The 20,807-nt window shown below is 42.9% G+C and overlaps 2 protein-coding genes and 1 pseudogene across 2 annotated transcripts; 2 read left to right on the top strand and 1 right to left on the bottom strand.

Annotated features, from left to right (window-relative positions):
• Nucleotides 1-1,203: 1,203 nt before the first annotated feature.
• On the top strand, nt 1,204-10,327 carry LOC139393131 (plakophilin-2-like; annotated as a pseudogene).
• A 1,094-nt stretch (nt 10,328-11,421) lies between these two features.
• LOC139393095 (tripartite motif-containing protein 16-like protein) lies at nt 11,422-16,702 on the top strand. Its single transcript, XM_071141442.1, has 7 exons — nt 11,422-11,766; nt 12,356-12,451; nt 12,953-13,186; nt 13,425-13,584; nt 13,689-13,733; nt 13,854-13,916; nt 14,008-16,702. Exons 1-7 carry the CDS (start codon nt 11,446-11,448, stop codon nt 14,523-14,525), a joined length of 1,437 nt encoding a protein of 478 aa, XP_070997543.1. The 5' UTR covers nt 11,422-11,445; the 3' UTR covers nt 14,526-16,702.
• A 454-nt stretch (nt 16,703-17,156) lies between these two features.
• LOC139392941 (lamin tail domain-containing protein 1-like) lies at nt 17,157-20,538 on the bottom strand. The gene is made up of 4 exons (XM_071141256.1): nt 20,524-20,538; nt 18,604-18,787; nt 17,498-17,681; nt 17,157-17,291 (listed from the first exon to the last, which is right to left on the bottom strand). The coding sequence occupies exons 2-4, from the start codon at nt 18,774-18,776 to the stop codon at nt 17,157-17,159; spliced, it is 492 nt and encodes a 163-aa protein (XP_070997357.1). The 5' UTR covers nt 18,777-18,787; nt 20,524-20,538.
• Nucleotides 20,539-20,807: the final 269 nt, after the last annotated feature.

Below are 20,807 nucleotides of genomic sequence, written 5' to 3'. Positions count from 1 at the left end.
CTACACATTTTGCCATGGGCCAGAGAGAAGATTTTCATTTCATGCAATTCTGCTCATTTTTTTCAATAGAGCAGCCTGGTCTCAGGCTATATGTAACATAGTAAATGTAAATCTGAGACAATCAAATTAGTATGATATGTTATATTTGGTATGGTATAATTACACAAGACAGGTTACTTAAGACAAAAATAAAAGGAGGGTGGTTGGTCGGGTGGATGGGTGGGTGTATAACTTTAGCAACTTTTCAACTACTTTTCATGTTAGCTAACCCTTCCGCTAAGCCCTAGCCTAGCTAGCGTGAGCCACCTAGCTAACGACAATCACAACAAATTGGAATTCGTAACATATCATAAGTTTAGCAAATTAGTTTCATACGAATTGTCATTCGTAACACATATAAGAAATAGATGATGGGCATCCACAAAATAATACATACCATACTAAACATAACATATCATACTAAATGGAATGTCTCTAATTTACATACAGAATAATACAAAATGCTCTGAGACCAGGTTGGGCAGAGAGAAACATTTACAGTTTTACAGACAATTTCCTGCAATGTTTTTACATTTTGCCATAAGGTGTAGACATGTTTGCAGTTTTTTATATGATATCTGATGATCAATGGGGGCCGGTCGATAATTCGAACATGATTAGATAGCTGGGCGCTAGACTAACAAACCAATCTAAAAAGGTTTTGCTGATATGAACGAAGTGAGTGACAGTCAGTAACTGACATAAGAGAAAAACTGCTGATGCACAACCACATTTCGAAATAGCATATTGTATTTTCTAATAGTCCAACTATCAACAGTAAATTGAAACCCTGACAGTTCATAAAAAAAAAAGTGGTTGGGGGGAGACTTATCCGCGGACCTATAAAGGGGAGGGTGCCAGTTGCCCATCCCGGATCTACAAGGGTTGCTATTTGCCAGATAATTGGCCTTGTAGCCTATCAACGATAATATTTTGGCATTCTCCCCAGCGTGTCCTCACTTCCTTATTTGTAAAATGATATTACAGGTGTCGACTAATACAGACCACACCACAGTGACAATGAACTCAACTGTCTCACTTGCACTGGAACAGACTCACCCGAGTACTTCACTGTATGAACGGGTCAGGAAAGGACGATAGTGACACTTTTGATGAATCTGTGGGCTATTTTATGGAATTACACGTTTGGAGAGCTACGGAATCATGGAAGAGTCGCAATTTAATAAGTCGGTTTTACCTGCACTAGACTCATTCACACTTGACGCAGATGACACGAGTTTGGTATTACCACCAGAGGATTATATATATACCCATTCAAACGACCGGAGTTTTCGTGTTCAGCAACAAGTGCAGCTCACACTTGCTCGTAAGGGCAAAAAGACAACGTCCAATGGTAAAATGGTAGTCTAACATGTGTTTTTCATTGAGTCTGTACGAAGAAACAAGGTCTGCAAGATTAGCCAATTGAAATCGCCAAGGGAATCAGAAGTTGATGATTGGGGGGTAAAAATGTTTCGGCATAGTCTACCAGGAAATACAGGACGGGTCGAAACCAGATGCAACCGAATGGACATGCAGGCCTGGTCATTGGTGTCATTCTTAGTGACATCGTATTTGTCATGATGTTTGCAATCATGTCAGCAAACTATTATATTCAATCTCCTCTAGTCTACTGTATTTGCAGTCCTTCCCATTTACCTTTCCAATAGGAGAGGGCGTGCAGCCAGATGGCAATTAGGGAATTGGCGAGATGGCATGATCCTTCAGTACACATGTGGTGTATCTTTCAGGTAGTCTTCATCTATCCAGAAAGCCATCAATTATCACCGGTTCCAGAGATGGAACCTGGTCTAACATGAAGGTAAGGCCAGTCCTTTAATATACACACTATCCACAGTCACAGGTGCTTTAGTTCATCAGAGAGCCTGAATGTTAGAATGAACAGCTACGCGATTCAACTCAGGAGCAAGGGACTTCACCCTACATGGCAATGTGCAATGTGTCTGGCGGTTACGTGAAGTGTATTAATTTGTATTTATTTTTTTAAACTTGAATTCCCTATTTAGTGGGTCACCGAGGTGATGAACTTCACAAGAAACAGCAGGAAAATGAGATGGTATCTATCTATTGTCCCTAAAATAAACTGTGGGCTGCGTTGGTTTTGAATGTACCGCCCATATGGTTTGAATAAAAACAAATTGGATAGTCTCCGGGATGTGCAGCTATTGTAAGCCCAAAGCCCATAGGGCAGAGATGGGTATCTAACTCTATCTCAAAAATGTGACAAATAAAGCCTTTCCTCCTGGTACACTTGACATATTTATCGCCACTTTGTCTGTTCTACCAAACGTTGAAATTATATAATCTCACATAAACAAATGAATGGAGCTGCATTTTATTGAATAATAGCTTTTATTATTCATAGAGGAAACCCAAAGTGTGGCTTTAAAACACACAATACGGGATGATGTAACAATACAAACAACAGTGGTTATTCAGACATCAGAGAGAGCATTTTGTAGGATCTTTTTCCCTAAACCTTTTGTGTTGCTTTGAGTCATCAAGACTGTGTCCAATTATATGCAACAGCTTTACACAGATGTTTTAGCATTATTACCAGAAATGTCTTTATGGTTGATTCAGTTGTGAGCCTTCTGAAACGGGGCAACCTCTGCTTTTCACTTTTCCATGTAGACACACTCATCTTTGGGCCAGATCGGAGGCAGGGACTTCAGCAGCCTGTCGTTTTTCAAGGAGAATATAAGAAGTCCACCTAAGATGGTGGATTTGACCCCAGTCACCAGCCCTGAGTTACCTCGCTCCCATCTGGCTTACGGGAAACTCCGTTTTGGAACCTGCACCCTCCCCGGCCCTAGCCAGCCGCCCATGATGGACTTCAGAGGAGCGGTCGTACGGGACAGACTTGATGCGACGTTATGCCCATTCGGAAGTGGCCCGTAGCACAAGGACACATCCCATGGCTAACGGCGGCAACTACCACTGGGGCCAGTCCCTCAGACAGACTCGAGGGCCTCAGCCCCTCTCTGCAGACCACTCATTCCTGTGCAGCAGCCCTGCGATTCGCACCGACAACAGCCCCTACCTGATGGAGGTTCAAAGGGGGGGCGAGGAGACAAACAGGCTATGGGTCATTCAATGGGTCATGTCTGCTGGGCCAGGTGGGGAGGGAGAGCCAGAAGCATGTGGGAGCCAAATGGCCTCTCTGGTCAGCATGGAGGTGGACATGGGCCAGATGAGGGCGGCGGCGGAGCCAGAGATCCAGCAGACAGATGTGAATGAAGTCACTGCGCTGTAAGATGGCTTATGTGTTCTACACAAACCTGTAGTTGATTACATCTGGCAATTAATGCTTACTTTCAGGCTCTTCCCAACAATGCAGAGAAAGAAAATAGAAAAATAATACAAAAGTAATAATAAATGCACAATGAGTAAAGATAACTTGGCGATACACACGAGGTACCAGTACCGACTTGATTTGCAGCAGTACGAGGTAATTGAGGTAGATATGTACATACTGTGTAACTAGGAATAAAGTGACTAGGATAGATAATAAACAGCAGCAAAAAGGGTCAAGGTAGCAGTCTAGGTTTTGGTTAACTATGTAACTAGCTATGGACAGTTTTATGGCTGTTCAGGGTCCTGTTGGTTCCAGACTTCGGTGGCTTATCTCGGCTGGCACTAAAGCTGTTATAAAAGAGTCTTCCAGAGAATTATCGGTGGGTCAGTTGCTTATCTGTCGTTTCAGATCAATGATTTACCTAGATTTGGTAATTGGTGTATATAAATGAATACAATGGAAAGTGTTGTGGGGATGAGAAATTGGATGAACCAGCCTTTGGGATTGATCAAGTGAGTGTGTCATTGACCGGGAGTTCCTCTTCATTGCTCTCTCCCATACATAGGAAGCCAGAGAGCAAGGTGCCTGAGCTGACATTGGAGAGGGCAGTGAACCTGCTGGGCCAAGAGAATGAGGAGATACAGATCACTGCTGCCAGCTTTATTTAAAACCAATGTTTCAACAGCGCTGATGCTAAGAAGATGGTGAGCTGGGGCCCATCTCTACTACTGTTGACTTGCCTGCTCAATTAAGGTTAAAGGCTTCCAGGCTGGAGGCCTACAATACAGCTGATGTTGACTATACAGTATGTGCGATTTTCAAATAATTGGATTGGTAGGGGTATTTACCCTTCAATTTATATTGAGATTATGTGGGTGATTTGCATGAGAAATTCATGTTGAGCTCACTCTTCATAGGAAACCAGGGTAGATGAAGATCTCTGCCTGTCTGTCCCCAGGTGTTCTACCTTCACGGTATACCCAGGCTGATCAAACTGCTGCAGAGCGACAGCGAGGAGCTGGAGCGCATAGCGGCGGGGGCGCTCCGAAACGTTGTCTTCGAGAGCAGCGAGAACAAGATGGAGGTGAAGGACAACGAGGGCGTGGCCCCTGTAATGCGTCTGCTCAGGAGAAGTCGCAACATATTGACCCGGCGGCAGCTCACTGGTTAGTTTGAACACCTGCTGGTGTAGATCTGAAAGAAATCGTCGTAGAACTTTATTAATGACCAGGGCGTGTATTCACAAAGTGCCTCAGAGCAGGCGAGCTGATCTAGGATCAGTTTAGCTGTTTAAATCACAATGAATGGGGGGGGGGGCTGATCCTAGATCAGCACTCTTATTCTGAGACGCTTTGTGAATATGTGATGGACATTAACTTACATGGTAAAATGGTAATGACACAGTAGTAACCTAAGAATGAAACATGTTCCACAGGGCTGTTGTGGAACCTATCCTCCCATGACCTGCTGAAGGAGCATCTCTCCAAAGAGGCTCTGGAGATCCTGACCACTTCTGTGCTCGTGCCCTGCTCAGGCCTGTCTGAGGGGGAGAACCCAGACACCTTTTACAACGCCACTGGTTGCCTCCGGTAGGTCGTCTGGTCTGGACAAAGGCGTTTATTGGCCATTTGTGTGTTTGACACTGACCTATGTAGTATCTGTGGTCAAGTATTTCTAGGGATCCATCTTCGGGCAGCCTGGGGTAGACACTCGGCAGTGGGATGCAGAAAGGGGTATAGTAGTTATGTTTGGAATGATCATGAAATTATTTATCTGTAGCTTAGTTGGTAGAGCGTGGTGTATTTCAAAGCCAGGACAGTGGGTTCGATTCCTGGGTCCATCCGTATGTAAAATGTATGCATGCATGACTGTAAGTCGCTTTGGTTAAAGCTTCTGCTAAATGGTATACAGTGCTTTCAGAAGGTATTCACACCCCTTGACTTTTTCCACATTTTGTTGTTACAAACTGGGATTAAAATGGATGTCTTATTTTTTTTTATTCAACAATCTACACAATACTCTGTCAAAGTGGAAGATTAAAAAATATATATAATATTGCACTATAAAACACTAATATATCTTGATTAGATAAGTATTCAACCCTCTGAGTCAATACATGTTAGAATCACCTTTGGCTGTGAGTATTTCTCTGTAAATCTCTTAAGAGCTTTGCACATCTGCATTGTACAATATTTGCCTACTTATTAATGGAAAAACATTCATCAAGCTCTGTCAAATTGGTTGTTGATGATTGCTAGACAGCCATTTTCTAGTCTCGCCATTGATTTTCAAGCTGATTTAAGTCAATACTGTAACTAGGCCACTCAATAACCATCCAAAGTGTAATTAATAACTTCAACATGCTCAAAGTGATATTCAATGTCTTTTTTTACCCATCTACCAATAGGTGCTCTTCGCGAGGCATTGGCAACAAAAAGCAACCTTCCTGGTCTTTTTCGTTCAATCTTTTAAATTCTCTGTTCAACTGCGGGACCATACAGATAATTGTATGTGTGGGGTACAGAGAAGGTGTAGTCATTAAACAAATCATGTTAATCAATATTATTGCACACTGTGAGTCCATGCTACTTTATTATGTGACTTAAGCACATTTGTACTCTTGAACTTATTTAGGCTTGCCGTTAAAGGGTTGAATACTTATTGACTCAAGACATTTCAGCTTTTCATTTTGAATTAATTTATAAACATTGCTAAAAACGTAATTCCACTTTAACATTACAGGGTATTGTGTGTAGATCAGTGACACAATCTCAATTGAATTCATTTTAAATTTAGTCTATCTCAACAAAATGTGGAAAGAGTCAAGGGGTGTGAATACTTAAGGCGCTGATTATTATACAGTGACCCAGGCGGTTCATGTGCAATCCATCTCTCACCACAGTGTTACATCTCACAAGGCTTTGTCAAGATCATTATATTTATCTCTGACAGCCTCCTCGCCATGAGTGAGAACTGTGAGGTTCCTCAAAGGGCCAGCGTCATCCTGTTACTCCTTTTTACCTGGCAAAACAGGCATGATGACTTCTGCCTTGGCAGCATCACCTCGATGGAGCAGCAATGCGCTGGAAACAATATCCTGCATACCGTGTGTTCCTGTTGAACCAACTGCCATTGATTTGGTTTGGCACAACTATACCACCTGACAAACACAACATGGTATAACAAGGAGTGTTTTGCTTTTGCCTAGCAACCGATACAACTGAAAACAGTCCGGGACTAAATGATTAATGGAGCCCTCTCCCTCTTAGTAGCTCTAGTAGAGTTGAAACCTCTGAATCCATATTGGCTGGTGCTATCAAGCCCTGGCAACCATTGACTTGTGTAACGCTGAGGAATTCCTCCGTCTTTGGCATGATTTAAAACGAAAACACAATACTCCAACTCACAGCCATAATCTTGGGTCATCACTAATGTTACTGTATTTGGCTTGACGTTAACAAAAACACTGCAGAATTTTTAGGAATAAATAATGACCATTTGGTCACATGTATTGAGGCAACTGTCATGTTTTTTTTTCTCTACGTGCTGACTTCATCTAAAAGGAAGTGGAACAGTTGACTCATTGACAAGTGGTTGAAATTAAAGTGAAAGATTAACTCATGTTACTCTTTTTCTTACTACATTTCCTTTGTGCTTGAAATACATGTTGCTATCTCTCAACGCATAGAGACATTTTATTACAATGACGTATTCTAATGGCTTTAACTGCAGACAACAGAAAACCTTTTTAAAGTACTCCAAATATCTCTCCGTTACATAAACATATGGCTCATCCGGCCAACAGCTAGGATAGATGTTTGGCCAATGTCTGGTATGTAAAAACATGTTTTTGTTGTTGCCTAGTGGCGATAATGACAACCTGTCATTGTTGTTGTCAGAAACATAAGCTCGACTGGTCCAGAAGGGAGAAAAGCCATGCGGCAGTGTGAGAACCTTATTGACTCCCTGGTATACTACATCCGTGGGACCATGGCTGATTACAAGCCTGATGACAAGGTACTGCATGTGAAGGACTAACATTTTACGAAGCTTTTGTGCAAAGTGTTTACTTGTTTATTTTCGTACAAGCATTACTGAACATTTTGTAGGTGGAATAAATATTGACACAGGGAAATTAAATAAGACTGTTTTTGCCTATATTTTATTAATTTATGTCTCTAGAACAACTTATTAATCTCTCCTTTAGTGTTAAATATTGAGAACATCATGAACCAGCTCTGTTCTCCAATTAAATATTTGTGCAACAGACATCTGCAGAATGTTCGATCTTAAAATCATAGTCCTCTGAACAGAACCACTTCTTTCCTCCCACAGTCCACAGAGAACTGTGTGTGCATCCTACACAATCTCTTCTACCAGGTGGAGCTTCCACAGAAGTATGCCAGCGACCTCCATGAGTCTCGACTCAACCTGGCTCCAAAGACCAAGACCCCCGGCTGTTTCGGCTCCCGCAGTGCCAAAATCATCCAGGTAGGCTCCCATGACTTCTATGTCGTGGCTGTTATCATCTCTGTGGCCCTTATGTACTTGACATGCACTGTTTCTATCTGGTTATAAATAAGTTATTACCACTAAAGAAAAAAATGAGCAATTCCTATGTTATGGATAAGCCGCCTCGTTAATTAAGTTCAAAACGTATGCTTTTCCACTAACTCTTTAAGCCCGGTTTTCTTTGACAAATGTAATTGTTAAAAAGCCTTATACACGTTAATTGAAAATTAATGTGAAACCTGGTATCTGGGAGTTAACAGGAAGCCCTTTAATTCAAAGTTTTCTGGTTGTTTTGGTCCTATAGCGTCTTGAACCAAAGTGCCCTCTGCTGGAGAAGGGTAGTCCCTCTGGGGACTGTGGAGTGCCATCACAGTGCGCATGTACCTGTCAATCATGGCACGCAGCATCTGTCCCTACACCCAGGAGGCTGCCATTGGAGCCCTACAGAACATCACAGCTGGGAACGGCCTGGTAAGGCTATATCACAGATCTTTGATCCTATTTCTATGGGCTATGTACACTTCTGGGAGTGTGGAATTGATTTGCCCATGGGTTTGATTTGGAATAACTATAATACAGCCACACATCTATTATATTGTAATGATTTGACTGTATAGTAAGTATTAAATTGATGTGACTACTATATTATGCATTACTATATTGACTGTCAGTTGGTGATGTTGGACTCATGGCTCTGTTTGGGCAGGTATCCCAGGCCATCGCCCACACCATAGTACAGAGGGAGAATGGTCTACTCCAGGCCATGAAGATGCTCCAGGAAGGAGGGATGGTTGTGAAGAAGACTGCTGTGTCCCTGCGATGTAACATCTCACGCTACAGAGAGCTTCACGCTCACATTGGTGAGCTGTGAATTGACTCATCAATTGCATTGTTTTAGTCCTACTTAAGTCCCACAAAGTATTTGTCTTTGGACTTGTAAGTGTATGTAAAAGCACAGCAGCATAAACCTGCTGCTGTAGAAAATCAATCTCTCACGAAGCTTTCCACTCTCTCTGTAGTCAAACAGTTGTTGCCACAGCTGGTGGTCATGTTACCCAACTCCGACACGAGCACAGACCTGCCTACAGAGGTGACTGTGTCCCTGTGCCACATCCTCATCAACCTGAGCCAGGACGAGACGCAGCACGTCAGGGCCATCGTCAACCACGGGGCGCTGCCCAAGATCATCGACATCAGCGCAGAGGACAACTGGTCAGTGGGTAGCTTCTGAAGACCATGGCTGCGTTCCAGGCTGACTACATTGCCTGGATTTAACATGTCAACTAACCACATGATATACTGTACATAATAATCTGATGCCCGACTGTGCAGTTGATGTGGCACTGTTGGTTGATGCTATGCAAGGACTGCAGATGGCCTTAAAATGCACTGTATTATTCCTGAACAGTATGAGTTGGATTGGAGGGAATTTATTTGAATCTGTTAAACCTCTTCTCCTTGCTTTATGCTGTTCATTTTATGTCCAATGACCGTAACCTTGTGTCCCTTTAGGTTTGGTCCCACCAGGGCTGGCCAGGCAGCCTGCATCCTACTACACAGCATGTGGAGCCACTCAGAGCTCCACAGGGCCTATAGGAAGATAAGTATAACCTCAAAGGATAAGAAACATTTTGTGCGGTGACAATAGTTTTTAATTAATCTGTGTTGCTTTTCCTCTCATCATCTGCCATGCTGGATATAGAAAAGCAGACTTCGTCAACAGCAGGACATCAAAGGCTGTACATGAAATATGGGACTAAGTGGACGATCACAAAGCATTGTGCTGATTGAGGCAATAGTGTAGTTTCTCTTCTGTGTGGACTTGGATGACTCAATTTACTGCTTTATAAAATACTTGTTTTGTGTGTTGACTTCTCCACTGGGTGTGAGTGTGTTCCAGTAACAACAATTGCTGAAAGCTCTTGGTAGCAGACCAAGTTGTCTACGATGGGGAAAAACAATGATTCAAAACTAAAATGATGGAGGATCAGCAATGACTTGAATTCCATTTGTAGGAAGGATCTTGAGGAAGAAAATGAATCCGCATAGAAGTGGAAGACAAGATAAGGATAACATGATCTACTGTATGTTATGATGTATGTTATGTTGTTATGTTATTAATATCATAACTGAAGTAACTGTAACTGAAGTTGTAAAATATAGTTTTGATGTTAACATAGTTGGGGTTGTAAACTATATTAAATTACTACTATTAGTAGTTAAAAATGTGGGGGTCAATCAATCAAAAACAGAGCCACCAACGTCGCAGATAGACATGGTTTCTTACTCTACATGCCAAAGGGCATGTTTGTTCTACATAGCAGAGATCTATCTGAATGTAACAAAATGTTGTGTCCTGCTGAAGCACCCCTGGTGTGAGCTCTGTTTGTAATGCAAACAGTGACGAGTGCTGAAAAAAATGTCTAAACAAGCCACAAAATATTTTATCAATCTGAAGTTGACAGCTGTGCTTCAGTTTTCAAGTAAATATTTGTATATACATGTTTGTTAGCCTACACATTGCATTACTTGGGTACTTTTGTTACTACACTGTTTTAGTACTTTGCTTAAAATAAAATATAATTAGGGTTTAATCCTGAAGGTTGGTTATTTTTGTGGTGGTAGTCTTGGCAGCAAAGACTCAACACTTTATACGGCCACCTCCCAGTCCCACCTTTCAACTGCATCGTTTTGGCGCGCTGGAACGTTGATCGGCTGCGCTTGTATGTCATCCCGGCAAACGTCACATCCATTTATGCCCATAGATGGCTTCTCATTTCTATTTTTGGCTCTTAGCCAGACTACTTATGTTTTCCATGATTGTCATTGAGTGGGATGGATGTAAGTGACAAATCAGTGCTTCGCGCTATACATACATGACAACGGCAAAACACACGAACTACTCTGGACAGACGGGTTGCCTGCCACAATGTTACAAATGGGCAGATTCGATTATGCTGAAACGCGGATCACCGGGCATGAACCAGTAACGTAATTGGGCGAAAGCGGGGAGGGAGGCGTTCCATTCTCGAATTGAATAGTAATCTCCACCACTCGGTCATTTTGTCAAGGCATCGTCCACAAACATAACAATCTTATCCATAAAATGTTAGAATTGCCTAACTAGTTTTCATTGGGATGGCATGCACATAACGCGTTTTTATCAAAAGTAATCCATTTTACATGGGTAAACACATAATCCTTGTTAATTACTATACGTGCTTAATTAGGCCTACGTCACTTTTGTTTTGAGACGATTTCGCCCTGACCTTTGATCGGGGCACCCGGTTCACACATGGGAGGCAGCCCGGTTCCAAATCGAATGCAATACATTTTCAGCCGAAGCTAAACACGCCTACACGTGCGCCCGGACAGGATGAATCGAACCCCCTTAATGTTCCGTCAAAACGGACACAAATCTGGGTTTTCCGAGATTACCCACGACCCAACCCAAACAGGAAGTGTAAACACGTCTCACGTAACAGCAGCGCATGTGATAGCCCTTCTCTTCGACTCCTCAGCATTCACCACTTGGGACTCAGTTGGTTGGTGTGTGCACCAGAATAGTCGAGACCATGGACTCGATCAGTTGTTCGATCTGCCTGGATCTACTGAAGGATCCAGTGACTATTCCCTGTGGACACAGCTACTGTAACGGCTGTATCAAGGAATATTGGTCTCTTGATGACCAAAAGGGAATTCACAGCTGCCCCCAGTGCCGACAGACCTTCACCCCAAGACCTGCTCTGAATCGAAACATTCTGCTGGCTGAGTTGGTAGAGAAATTGAAGACCGATTTCAAAACGGTTCCCTCTGCTTCTTGTTTCCCTGGACCTGAAGATATGAAGTATGATCATGATGACTCAGCCGCAGCAGCAGAGATGACTGAGAAACAGGTAGGCCTATGGATCTGGAACATTATACTGCCATCTATAATGTTTTATATTTAGAGATCAGCTTCGTTATTGCTTACTGTTTTGCCAGAAACTGGAAGAGCAGGAAATTCCAGCCAACATCAAAATTGAGTTGTTCCAGTGACATACACTCAGGGGTCAGTATCACATAATCCACAATTAGGTTGTTATTTGTAAATTCTCTATTCTGCTTTCAAATTGACTGGTGATAGAGTCAAAAACCAACTATGTTAGACAGAATAGGCTGTCACAACAAAATCACTTTAAAACAAACAAAGGATGGAGTAGATTACAGAAAACAGCATGATGGGCCAGACCATATCCTCAAAAGTCAAAGGTCACTCATTTACATACACTGCAGAGGCATGAACTCTGAACTATCGTAACCTTTTTGTCTTGAAGGCACTCATTTATCAATTAAGTTAGTCTAAGTGATTTGTTTAGCGTAATAATTTTGTTGCCATATGACAAGTGTAGTTCCATAACTATTTCCCCACTCAAAAACATAGCTTGGTCTATTATGAAAACTGTTTTAATTTTGGTAATCATTTGAAATGGTTATTCTCTACAGGGGCAGCTGAGGGAGAAACGGCAGCAGGTCGGGCTGAGAATCTGTGTGAGAGAGAAGGAGATGCAGGACGTAAGACAGGTGGTGATGTCCCTTTCAGTGAGTATTTATTAACCATTTAGAGTATGTACATTTATTTTGCAGAAAGTGATGTACTATTCCTGAACTAAAACCAGGGAGGAGCCCAATACCACTGGGACACACTATAGGGAACAGACAGATTGTCTAGGCATAGAGAATGATAGAGGCCTCTAGTGGCCAGAAGGCCAAATTAGTGTGGGCAGCGCCGTTAAGGGCTTCCACTAATTTAATGTAGTTAACTGGGTGGGACTTCTAACATCATTGGCTGATCCCTCCTGGTGACTTTGTTGGAGTCATGTCCAACTGTGTCATCAGGAGGGATTAGCCAATTGTGAGGAAGAAAATGTACTACTTCAAAATGGAGACTGAGAATTGCACTGCCCATGCTGTCACAGACACTACAATGACACACATGCAAAGAGGAGTGCTCTATCTATCTCTATGGGTCTAGGTGAGAGCAGAGTGAATGTGCTGGTTAAAATGGCCCCCCCATCCTTCTCTCTTCTTCTCTCGTAACAGCTTTCTGCACAGGCAGCAGTGGAGTACTGTGAGCTGGTCTTTGCTGAGCTGATCTGCTCCATTGAGAGAAGGCGCTGTGAGGTGAAGGAGCTGATCAGCGCCCACCAGAGGGCGTCAGTAAGCCAGGCTGAAGGACTCCTGGAGCAACTGGAGCAGGAGATAGCTGAGCTGAAGAGGAGAGATAAGGATCTGGAGCAGCTCGCACAAACAGAGGAGAACATTAATTTCTTCAAGGTGACGTCTTTCTATCCACAGTGGCAGGGCGGTGTTCAGAGCTAGGCACGAAACTACCCAAGCTTGTTCAATAAGAATGTTTATTTTTGTGTCATAATATGTTCCCCGTTTGTGCCCATCAAGCATGACCCAGGATTCCTTACTTCTTTCTACACAACATATAACCTCTGAGCTCCAGAATTCTTCATATTTTCTTATTGTCTATTTTTCCTCTCTCACTCTCTCTCTCCCGCTGTAGACTTTCCAGTCTCTTTGTGTGGCTCCTGTATCTGAGCTCTTACCCTATATCACTGCCAACCAGCACTTCTCCTTTGAGGAAGTGAAGAGCTCCATCTCTGGAATGATGGAGCGACTGGAGGATGTGTTGAAGGAGGAAATGGCCCAGATACCTGGAAAAGGTAAGTGTTACAGATATAGTGAAGATAAAATGTTTGGTTAACTTTCTGTTAAATGCTTCTTGATTATAAATGAATACATCCATTTGTCTGCCTATCCTGTATAGTAACGGCTGCCTCCGAAGTCTGTGTCCTCAGCCCTAGACCAGAATGTGAGTAATACACACACACAATCAATTAATATTTAATCTTGGTTTACTTTTGTATATATTTGTGTTGAATGTTTCTTAATTAAACATTAATTAATTAATATACCTCCCTACTCTATATAGTAATGGCTGCCGCTGAAGTACATTTCCATCATGAGCCCAAGACCAGAGTGGAGTTCTTGGAGAGTAAGTAATACCGTCACACACACGCACACACACACACAGACCTTATCACGAATGCATATTTCACCTTCATTTAATTTTTTCACTTTCTTAGACTACTGCCATCTCACGTTGGATCCCAACTCAGCGTATCAACACCTGCGTCTGTCTGAGTGCAATAGAGAAGTGTCATGGAGTGACAAGGCTCTGTCTTATTCTGACCACCCAGACAGATTCACAGACCATTACCAGGTGTTGTGTAAAGAGGATCTGTCTGGAACCCGCTACTGTGAGGTGGATAGGAGGGGGGAGTGTGAGGTAGCCATCACATACAGAAGCATCAGCAGGAAGGGCGGATTGGAATGTTGCTTTGGTTCCAATGATCAGTCCTGGAGTTTGGTGTGTCGCAACTCGAGTTGTTCCTATTGGCACAATAAGAATAGGACTGATATCCCTGTCCCCTGCTCCACCAGAGTAGGAGTGTATCTGGACAGCAGGGCAGGGACTCTGGCCTTCTACAGCGTCTCGGATACAATGACCCTCCTCCACAGAGTCCAGACCACATTCACTGAGGACCTCTGTGCTGGGTTTTGGGTTGGTCCTGGTTGTGGATCATCTGTGGCTCTGTGTTGACTGAACGTCATAGAATCAAGTGTATTTCAAATCAAATTGTATTTGTCAAATGCGCCGAATACAACAGGTGTAGGTTTTACTGTGCTTACTTACGAGCCCTTTCCCAACAATACAGAGTTAAAAAGTAGGGGGGGAAAATGAAGGAAACAGTAACACAAAATGACGAGGCTATATACAAGGAGTACCTGTACCGACTCAATGTGCAGGGGTATGAGGTAATATGTATATGTAGGTAGGAGTAAAAGTGACAATCAGGATAGATAAACAGAGTAGCAGCAGTGTATGCGAAGAGTGTGAAACTGCCTGTGTGTGTGTGTGTGTTGGCGTGTCAGTGTAGTATGTGTGAGTGTGTGGGTAGAGTCCAGTGAGTGTATAGAGCCAGTGGTCAATGAAAATATGAAGGAAATATAAGACGGATCACTTGGGAAAACTGGAGAAAGTTGATTTGCTTAAAATCGTGACATGGATGAAGGGAGTTGACACTTCATTTAGGAGTCCTGCAGCGAAGCCGCTCTTTATCTACAATGTTTGAGTCAAGCTTTACTATTGGGGAGGGCTGGGACCTATGTTTTAAAGATTACATTAATAAATGAAATACATTTTTGTTTATAGTATAATTTCTAACTTGATAAAATAAAGAACAAAACTAAAGTTCCTGAGAGGGGGGGTTAGAGTTAGTATTAGGGGGGAGTTGTTTTGTTATATGAGAAAAACCAGGAATTTGGATGATTGACAGTGATTGACAGTCCTAGATCCAGTGTTTCCCCTCGACCCTGTTCCATCCTCTGTGTTTTTGTCTTGGTTTGGTTCAATCAATTCATCAAATGTATTTATATAGCCCTTTGTACATCAGCAGATGTCACAAAGTGCTGTACAGAATCCCAGCCTAAAACCCCTAACAACAAGCCATGCAGATGTAGAAGCACCTTGACCTTGTCCATTGACTCTCTTTTTAAATTACAGGGAATGCTTTTTGATAAAGGACAGGTTATAGTTAGACTTTTTACTGAGAATAATACATTTGAACTTCTTACACCTCTTTGACCTGGAGGAAAATAAAATACATCACAACTTGCCTATTAAAAAAAAAAAAGAAATGCTACTTTATTTTATCCAATTGAATAATATTGACATTTGTGACTATTTAACCATGTACATTGTATTTTATTTTTAAACAGGCAACCAATAGACACCAAAGCTGACAGTACAGAGGATCTTCTGTTAAGTAGACCTAATGAAAGATGAAGATTAGAGTGGGTCTCTGTTTCTGCTGCTTGCCCAAGGTGGTTTCAGTCTCATGTCCGTAGTCCCTGGACAGTCATGTGCCTGTGCAGCAGTAGCTACCGCTTTGACTTTCATGCATCTAAGCAGTAATAACCATGTTGTGGCTGTGTAGTTTAGCTGCAGTGCGGTACTGCTGGAGGGGGGAGGCGCAGGGGGGCTGAGAGCCAAGGAACATCATGCCTCCTACACAGGGCTGAGACACAACACACAAAGCAGCCATATGTTTACTGTACTCTGGGTAATGGTCATCCCACTCGGCACACACTGGTTGAATAAACATTGTTTCCACGTCATTTCAGTTAAATTAACATTGAATTTATATCTGTGCCCAGTGGGATGTTACTAACACTGACTTTGAATTGTCCCCTACTGAATCATCTAAAGTTTTTCTATCCACAAAATTACCGGTTACATTGTTCAGTGTCAGCAGCAAGAAAAAATAGCATGTGTAATATCTACATACCCCTGCTGATCGAACAGGCCCTCCTCCCACTCCAGTCCCCTGGGAACGTAGGGTAGCAGGTCTTCTGGCCTGGACACCGGCTGCATGTGATGGTACACACATAGTTTGACTTTGAGAACCATACTATGATACACTTATCTCTCAAGTTCAATGTGTCACGCATTCTAAATTCAATTAAGGAATCAGAAAAAAAAGTAATTCAATTCAATGACGGAATAAGAGTTCTGACTTTAACTATGGAGATCTGTACCGGTGTGCTTCCTTGCAGGGTTGCTCTGGGGATGGGCCCGGAAGTCTAGCAGAGCACAGGGGGAGCAGGAAGGATGGGTTATGGATGAAGGGTTCTGGGTCCATGGACTGTGGCACACCCTAAACACATGCTTCTTCCTGTCGGAAAATCAAAGCACTAGCATTAAAGAAATCATATCACTTTATGTAATGCTTCAATCAATTCTTGTTCTAATGGTACGTCAACAGAGCATTAGTTGAATGTTGCATTTGAATACACAGATTACCTTTTAATCAGAAGAAAGGGTGTGTTGTCAGGGCAGTTGATCTCTGTTGCAGGGATGCTTGCCTCTTCACAGGACAAAGTGTCCTCTCTGCAGCTCTCCATTTTTTCATGATGCTCAGCCCAGGCCTTTTGTGGCTTTATCCCAGTACAGCGTGCAGGTGTGTACCATGCTATGGCCTAGCCACCCACCAGAGTATGCAGATCATTACATGTTATGTATACAGCACATTCAATGCTAACATACAAGAGACTTGTAGGAAATGTGTTAGATTAATTATGTGAAAAAGGGCAAATAATGTAGTCCTGGATCAATTATATACTATCAGTCTATCAAACCATAGGGGCAGAACACTCAATCATCCTTCACCCCTCACAGTGTTCTCACTTGGCCATTGTCTTTGCATAGGACTGTGGTGCACTCTGGTCTCAACATGATGCGCTCCAACCCAACCCAAAGGAAGTCCCCTGGGCTCTGTGTCTTCCTTCCAGAGGCTTCAGACCAAACCTTACAGTAGAGTACAAATCACGGTCAAAACTGAGTCGACTTCATAAACCTCTGTCAAAGCATAAACTACCTCCTAGAATGATTGATTAAGTTGTTCAATTGAAAATTAAATTAGGCTTTTTTTGTAAACAAAAGTCGATATTCTATGACAACCTATACCAATGTTCACCAAAGGATTAATGTCTGTGTTTTCATCACGGGCTTACCGTAACAGAGCTAGCTGGCTGGAGGTGTGTTCTGGGAGGGAAGAGGAACTCTGCGATGGGACGTCCTGCTACGTTCTGCTGGAGACGGAACCCCCCGATGTCCTGCTCTCTCTGGGAGGAGTTCCCCAGCCTCACTAACAGACCCTGCAGCTGGACATCTGTGATCCGCACACTGCCTGAGGCACTATTGCATAGCACCGCAGTCATCATCCTCATAATCACCTCCACCCTCATCACCTCCATCCTCATCACCATCATCTCCATCACCTCCATCCTCATCACCTCCATCATCATCACCTCCATCATCATCACCATCATCTCCATCACCTCCATCATCATCACCTCCATCATCATCACTATCCTCTCCATCACCTCCATCATCATCACAATCCTCTCCATCACCATCATCTCCATCATCATCACCATCACCTCCATCATCATAAACATCATCATCATCATCATCACCTCCATCATCATCATCACCTCCATCATCATCTCCTCCATCATCATCATCACCTCCATCCTCATCACCTCCATCCTCATCACCACTGTTAGGTCCTTATTTTTCAGAGTAAATTACTCAGACACTATAGAAGCTTTAACCAAGTTTAATCATTCCCCAAAGGTTCTGCACAGCTGAAAACAGACAGACTTCACAGTTTATATGCATCCTACTTAAAACACTCCAATTTCTCTCCAATCCTTACATTTTATGGCACTACAGGAAGCTAATAAAGAGGGTAACAGGATTCCAAACATTTATTACTCTCTTAAGAGAATCTGTCCTCACCTCCTGACCTCAACCCCTCTTTCATCTAATACACAGATGTCTATCTGTCTCCACTGTATCAACACATCGCTCTCCTCTCCTCCATCAAACACATTCCAAAGCCTTCTTTCTTCTGAGAACCATTAAATTCTAACATAACCCAGTCTTTTTCATTTCCTATCATTCATTTATATCTCAATGCTCAAAGTTTAGCACATCCCAACACCACCATCATCATCATTTCCATCATCACCATCTTAATAAGCCAGCACCACAGTCACCTTGGCATGACTTGACACTTTCCTACTCCCAAACTTATTGTGTTCAAGGGTCATACCTGGAGTATTCATGCCTGTGTTGCCTGGCTGTGGACGGCCTCCTCTTCATTTCCTGTGTCCCGCAGGGAATGCTCTCCTCCACCAGGTCCTTTGTCAGGGAGTGCCAGATATCTGTGGTGCATCCGGCTCGACTGTCCTCAGCCGACTCAGAACGCCTGGCACGAGCAACCATTTTGTCCCTACCTGCGAAGGCATTTGAAGTTGATTGGAAATTACTTAACAGGTAAAAAATAATATGTTGGAAACTCATTATTAGGCTGGCTTTCACCTGGTGAAGAAGAGGAGAGTTTGGATTTGTTGTTTCATTTTTGTGGACCATCACTTTTTTAAACAATTGAACATTGGCATGGGTTGTCCATCTAACATAGTCCAGATTGGACACACCTCGAACTAAGATTCCGCCTCGATCACACCGACAGTGAAAATGCATTTTGGACCCAAAATATCGATGTTTTGTTCCCCGAGCCACTTAGTTATCACTTTTGCCTTATGGCAAGGTGCTCCATTATGCTGGAAAAGGCATTGTTTGTCACCAAACTGTTCCTGGATGGTTGGGAGAAGTTGCTCTCGGAGGATGTGTTGGTACCATTCTTTATTCATGGCTGTGTTCTTAGGCAAAATTGTGAGTGAGCCCACTCCCTTGGCTGAGAAGCAACCCCACACCTGAATGGTCTCAGGATGCTTTACTGTTGGCATGACACAGGACTGATGGTAGCACTCACCTTGTCTTCTCTGGACAAGCTTTTTTCCGGATGCCCCAAACAATCGGAAAGGGGATTCATCAGAGAAAATTACTTTACCCCAGTCCTCAGCAGTCCAATCTCTGTACATTTTGCAGAATATCAGTCTGTCCCTGATGTTCTTCCTGGAGAGAAGTGGCTTCTTTGCTGCCCTTCTTGACACCAGGGCATCCTCCAAAAGTCTTCACCTCACTGTGCGTGCAGATGCACTCACACCTGCCTGCTGCCATTCCTGAGCAAGCTCTCTACTGGTGGTGCCCCGATCCCGCAGCTGAATCAACTTTAGGAGACGGTCCTGGCACTTGCTGGACTTTCTTGGGCACCCTGAAGCCTTCTTCACAACTATTGAACCGCTCCCCTTGAAGTTCATGGTGATCCGATAAATGGTTGATTTAGGTGCAATCTTACTGGCAGCAATATCCTTGCCTGTGAAGCCCTTTGTGCAAAGCAATGATGACGGCACGTGTTTCCTTGCAGGGAACCATGATTGACAGAGGAAGAACAATGATTCCAAGCACCACCCTCCTTTTGAAGCTTCCAGTCTGTTATTCGAACTCAATCAGCATGACAGAGCTCTCCAGCCTTGTCCTTGTCAACACTCACACCTGTGTTAATGAGATAATCACTGGCATGATGTCAGCTGGTTCTTTTGTGGCAGGGCTGAAATGCAGTGGAAATGCAGTTCATTTGCATGGCAAAGAGGGACTTTGCAATTAATTGCAATTAATCTGATCACTCTTCATAACATTCTGGAGTATATGCAAATTGCCATCATACAAACTGAGGCAGCAGACTTTGTGAAAATAAATGTGTCATTCTCAAAACTTTTGGCCACGACTGTATGTGTAGAAGGCTTGGCATAAATGACAGCAGAAGGTGAATGTTGAACTTTTGTTGCACACATATAAAGATGATGCTGTGTGCCATTTTGCGCAAAAACACTGTTGGTGTGATCGAGGCGTTACTGGTGAGCAGCTGTCTCTACTAGGTATACAGACACCACCCCAGCAGATGCTGATTTACACGTCTTTCACACACACTCGGTTTAGGTTTTGGAAGCAGAAGAACAATGTATAGAAACTAAACAATTAGTTTGTTAAATATGACAGTACTTGACTTGTTGCCTGAATGTTTTAGTCTGCGTTCTCAATACTTATATTCAAATGCAAAAATACATACTGCTATCTGCTCCCTGATGCGGTTTTCTGGAGCCGATGTCTGCAGCTGTAGCAGGTCTCTTCACATGGGCCTGTCTTTGGGGATGGACCAGGTGGAAAACTTGAAACTTTGTGCACACACAAATGCACATACATTTTTATATGTTATGTGGCCAGTCTTTCCTACCTGGGGACCAATGCTGAAGTCCCATGGGTATCCCAGGGCACCTTCCACATTGCCTGTGTGGAAGAGATTATATTCCATATATACACTGAATTAGGTCTGGTACAGTTTAAAATAAAATC

The sequence above is a fragment of the Oncorhynchus clarkii genome, chromosome 33, assembly GCF_045791955.1.
Source record: "Oncorhynchus clarkii lewisi isolate Uvic-CL-2024 chromosome 33, UVic_Ocla_1.0, whole genome shotgun sequence".
Classification (NCBI taxonomy): domain Eukaryota; kingdom Metazoa; phylum Chordata; class Actinopteri; order Salmoniformes; family Salmonidae; genus Oncorhynchus; species Oncorhynchus clarkii.
This window is presented reverse-complemented; position numbering and strand designations above follow the sequence as displayed.

Bases quoted from the DNA above. Each gene is read 5' to 3' on its own strand.
- LOC139393095 (XM_071141442.1), top strand. From the start codon at position 11,446: ATGGACTCGATCAGTTGTTCGATCTGCCTGGATCTACTGAAGGATCCA. The intron at 11,767-12,355 runs GTAGGCCTATGG...TATTCTCTACAG, and splicing joins CAGAGATGACTGAGAAACAG to GGGCAGCTGAGGGAGAAACG. The intron at 13,917-14,007 runs GTAAGTAATACC...TCACTTTCTTAG, and splicing joins CAGAGTGGAGTTCTTGGAGA to ACTACTGCCATCTCACGTTG.
- LOC139392941 (XM_071141256.1), bottom strand. From the start codon at position 18,776: ATGGTTGCTCGTGCCAGGCGTTCTGAGTCGGCTGAGGACAGTCGAGCC. The intron at 17,682-18,603 runs GTATGACCCTTG...GCTATGCAATAG, and splicing joins CACAGGCATGAATACTCCAG to TGCCTCAGGCAGTGTGCGGA. The intron at 17,292-17,497 runs GTAAGCCCGTGA...CTCTACTGTAAG, and splicing joins AGCCAGCTAGCTCTGTTACG to GTTTGGTCTGAAGCCTCTGG.